Below are 5018 nucleotides of genomic sequence, written 5' to 3' on the forward strand. Positions count from 1 at the left end.
TATATAATTATAATCAGAGGCTACTAGTTAAGAGAGATAGGGAGATAGGAAGTTGCTGCAAAGATGTTGAATAAAATCAGGCAAAAACTGTTTTTCTAAAGGAAAAAACATAATCATTATATATCATACACAGTGCTTTTACAAACTAAATGTCATCCAGTTAAGCTGGCCATACACTGCTAGAATTTCAGCCGATTCCTTATGAATCGGCCAACATTTGGTCTTTGAGGGGCCCAGTCGGTACTACTCCACTCAAAGTGGATTTTTTAATCGCAGCCAGCCTGAAAGTTCTCGGCCAAGCAGTGTCTGCATCCAATGAAATGCAGATGCTATTAAGGAATTCAGCAGCCTTTGGAACAGCAGCTGCTGAATACAATAGCCGGCAGTGGTTTTGTCTGAAATCCGTAGTGTTTATGTCTAGCTAAAGAGATTTGATCTGCAGTATTGTAAAGAAGAAGGGCAAGTTATTATTAACCATCACAGTGTGGCTACCCCCACACTGCAAGGGTTAAGTGCTTGTTTTTGTCTAGGCAGGAAAATAAAAATGTCTGACTGGATGTAAGGACGCCGAGGGACTTTCCATTGTTGCAGTTTAGGAAAAGAGAGGCTGGAGGGAGTTCTGTCACAGCCAGCGCCAGCTCTGAGGATCAGGTATGTATAGCTTTGTTATTTTCCTCCATAGACCAAAACAAGCTGTTAACCCTTGCAGTGAGGGGGTAGCCCCACTGCAAGGGTTAATAATATTTTTTCCTGGAGTTCTGCTTTAAGGTCTGCAGTAGAAGAATAAATGCTTAGAACTTTACCAAACACTATGCTTATCTGTTTTCTGTTTTAAGTTGAAACTAATGGAAATATTCTCATTTACTGTATGACCATTATGTATATGACATGGATAACAATGTTGCCTTCAGCCCACGCTGTTCTCCCCTTTTAATTCTATGGAGAATACAGTAGAAAGGGGGTGACCACAATGCTTGGCATAACACAACTGAGGTACATAATGGACATGATATTGTTGATAACTCAACTGACCAATGTATACCTAAAGCTCAGTTTTCAGGGTTGGATGTACTCCCTATTTAATTTAGGAGCTATAAGAAAGCTCTAAGAGTCATACACAAATGTGTGTTTAACAGATCCATAAATGCACCGGTGAGGCAATAACGGTTTTGAATCAGAAGGTAAGTGTTTAAGATTTATATTCACATTTAGAGTTGTAAATACAAGTTTCTGCTCACACATTACATACTCATTATTAGGCTGTGTTAAATGGATGTGATTTATTCTACTGAGGAAATTAACATCTGTCTTACAGGTGGCTCCGGGCTCTGTACTTCTAATGAAGGTGCTTGAAGATTACATTCATCTTATTGGGGATGCTTTAAAGCCTTTCCAGAGCTCAATCATTGTTACAGACAATCTGGGTATGAGCCTTCTTGTTTATATTATATGTATATATTGATTGTGGCCTAGGGCAAGGATGGGCAACCTCAGTACTCAGCTGTGGGGAAAATACAAATTCCATCATGCCTCTGGGAGTCATGCCTGTGGCTGCCACAGTGTTACCTACCCCTGGCCTAGGGTATAGCTACATTCAGCATAGAGGGTGACATTGAAGTCATGGCACTCAGTCATAACATCTACCTTAAACTGATCAGCTGTGTGTCCATATTACGTATATGCTATACATGCACCAATACTGTTTTTTCGGTATCGAGTAGGAGTACCGATATTTTTTTTCCAGTACTCACCGATACCAAATACTGATACCGGAAGTTACAGTAGGGAAGCCGGGCAATATGTAATGACTCACCAACCGGCTTCCTTATTAGCCGGGTAGCTGTCTCCATGTTCCCTCGTCACCAGGTGAGGTGGCGATTCGTCATACGGCTCCCGGCTTCCAGATTGGCCGGGGAAGCTGGCTCCATGCTCCCTTGTCACCAGGTGATGAGAAAGCATGGAGCCGGCTTTCTAGCCAATGAAGTAGCTGGGGAATGGGTAATTGGGACCAATCAGGAAGCTGGGCAGCGATTTGGTTTCCTGATTGGCCAGGAAGCCAGTTCCATGCTCCCTGGTGATGAGGGAGCATGGAGCCTGCTTCCCTGCCTAACAGGAAGTCAGGCAACGTGTAATGACTTGCCGCCCGGCTTCCTGATACCGGAAATTCCGGTATCAGGATAGGCATCGAGAGCATTTGGGTGAGTATGAGTACTCGCTCAAATATTTGGTATTGGCACCAATATTTTATTTATTTATTATTTATTTATTACAGGTATGTATTTAGCGCTGACAATTTACGCAGCAATTTACATAGTTACACATTTACATCAATCCCTACCCTCAAGGAGCTTACAATCTAAAGTCCCTATTTCACATGCATACATAGAGAGGAGCCAATTAACCTACCAGCATGTCTTTGGAGTACCGATACTAGTACTGATACAATACCGATACTAGTATCAGTATCGGTGCATCCCTACTGTTAAGAGGGCAATTTCTTTCACATTGTATTCTTTGTTTGCACCTCTTTTAGGCATATGTGGTGTTTAAGCTATTAAAGTGTATGTGAAGCCAATACTTTTTTCCAGACTTTCCGTTTTTTATGTGTCCTGCTGGAGAAATTTCCTTTAACATCCTGCCCCATCGATGCAACAGGAAACGAGGGGAAATATTTCCATAGTGAGTGGAATTCCTGTCTTAGAGCGCTGTCTAATCCTCCCAATTTAGAGGATTTTCCCCCTCTTGCTCTAATGATCCCTGAATTGGTGCAGACACGGTCCTTCCTTCTGGACGGTGGCTACTTTTGTTCCCCATGGTCCCTGTGTGTATTGTAAAGTAGTCACTGCTTCAGCCTCACTCCCTTAATGGACTACAATTTCAATACAAATTAGTAACTAAATGTGATATTGTATTTTTTGAAGCTGGTTATCACTCAGGAGGTGGGAGGAAGATTTAACATTAAAACATATGACAACATATTTTGCATTGGGTTTATGGGGGAAGCAGCAAAAAGGAAGCAAATTTGTAATAAGAGAAATTTAAAGCTGCGCTTTAGCCTTACATTCAGTCTTGCCAAGTTGTACAGCCTCCTCTCTGTACTTAAACTGATAAGTCTGATTTCAGTGGACACTGTGAGTTTCTTACAGTGTGTATTAGAAGCTACAGCAAGCTACAGCGGGTCAGATAGCCCCAACCCCATTTTCTAGGTGGAGGGCCTCCAGCATCTTTGAGTCATTTCCTTCCTAGTCTTACTGTCCTTGGCCACTCCTTTCATTCATTAGAGTTCAGTATTTTTAATCATGGAAGCTTAGCATCACATGTGGACGTTACATAGGGCAACCTGCATGCAAATGTTGCTTGCCTGGGAACATCTACTCCACTAGCCTGGCATCCAGAGGGTGTTTATAGGTACAGACCACCAAAAAGCAATATTTTAGTCCTTTGTAGATGATGGAGTGTTAAATAATCATTTTGTTTAGTGTATATTTAATGTACTCTTTTGTTGAGAGATCTACATTTAAGCTGAACTCCAGGCATATATAAAATATGTACACAAACGCAACTTTGTATTTTTATTAATAAATGATCTACTATATTTTTTAAATGCAAGCAATGTAAGTACCTGAATTCAACTTAGTATCAGCCTGTTGCAATCTCCTATACAGCTGACCGAAACAGAGAAGAGCAGGGCTGAGAGACAGTCAGGTGTGCTAAACGTAAATGTGCTAAAAAGAAACATGCTGATAGCTCGAGAGAGCATAGTGAGCAAAGAGACTACCTATTGAGCCTCCCACTGTCCAGTCACCCAACTAGAGGTGGGGAGATGACAAGGGTGTATCCATTATATATATATATATCATCTATATAACATAAGGCAGGTCTGTGCAAGTCTCAGAACTACAGAACTAGATGAACAGAAATACAAAAACTATGGAAATGTTTGTATGGAAAACAGCCACCATATATGTATTTCATCTGCGTTATTTGGCTGTTTGCCTTGAGATCAGCGTTAAGTTCTTGCACACCTGCTGTGGCCATTATGAGTGCCATATTTATGCTATATTACGGAGAACAAAGCAGAAGGAGCTGTAGCATGCAAAGTTATTTACCATTATTATTACCATGCTGCTATTTTTCTAATTCATAATGCGGCTCACTGCCACTTCTTTTTCAATTTATTTTATAATCTGACAAAGATTGGAAATCTTTGTTAAACCTTTGATAAGGTTTTTAAATGCTGCAATGTATACATCAGAAATAGCATCGCTGTGACCATTATTCATCTTCTGTGTGTCTGGCAGTTATTAGCATCCAAAGGGAACCTGTCTCTGCTGTATCCAGTGATATAAACTTCCCAATGAAAGGAAGAAGAGGTATGAATGACTGGGCAAGAAACTCTGAAGATAAACTTTTCATCCCTAAGGAGGTCTTGATTTTGCCTAATGCAGGTGAGCATAAGGAACATCCTTCCCAGACATCCTTCCAAACTTAAACATTTACAGGGAATAGGCAGTTAACATCACTGTATTTGGCAGGGGATTGAAAGAAAGGTAAGCATGTGCTGCTGGGCAGGAAAGTTAAAGTGAATCTCTTCTTTTATCTTGCAAACTGCAAGCACATATTCACTTTAAAGTGACACTAAACTCAGGAGTTAAATCTTAAAAATACATTCAAGTACCTTAACAAAATTGTATCTTATTTGTGTATCACTCGGCTGTAGATCCTCAGATCATCTCTGATCTGGTGCTGACACTGTCCTCCCGTATGGAGGGTGGCTACTTTTGTTCCCCATGGTCCCAGCATGTGTTTGAAAGTAGCCACCCTCCAGAAGTAAGGACAGAGATGATTTTAGGATTTACTGTCGAGTGATACACAAATACAGTATAAGTAGAGAATCTCCAGCAACACATAATACTTCTAAAATGTATCCGTACGAAATACAGTATATACCGGGTAATTAAACATTATTATGATTCATATTATTTTTTATTCCCACTGTATAGGTAAATTAGATGTAT

The 5018-nt window shown here is 40.4% G+C and overlaps 1 protein-coding gene across 1 annotated transcript in view; it reads left to right on the forward strand.

Moving 5' to 3' along the window:
- The window catches only part of ADGRB2 (adhesion G protein-coupled receptor B2), a 204754-nt gene that overhangs the window by 146733 nt on the left and 53003 nt on the right, over nucleotides 1-5018 (forward strand). Inside the window, exons 11-12 of the mRNA XM_018576759.1 lie at nucleotides 1316-1424; nucleotides 4302-4448. Of these exons, the coding sequence (XP_018432261.1) occupies nucleotides 1316-1424; nucleotides 4302-4448 (256 nt within the window). The remainder of the gene's footprint in view (nucleotides 1-1315; nucleotides 1425-4301; nucleotides 4449-5018) is intronic.

The sequence above is a fragment of the Nanorana parkeri genome, unplaced genomic scaffold (assembly GCF_000935625.1).
Source record: "Nanorana parkeri isolate BGI_ZX_2015 unplaced genomic scaffold, ASM93562v1 scaffold76, whole genome shotgun sequence".
Taxonomy (NCBI): Eukaryota; Metazoa; Chordata; class Amphibia; order Anura; family Dicroglossidae; genus Nanorana; species Nanorana parkeri.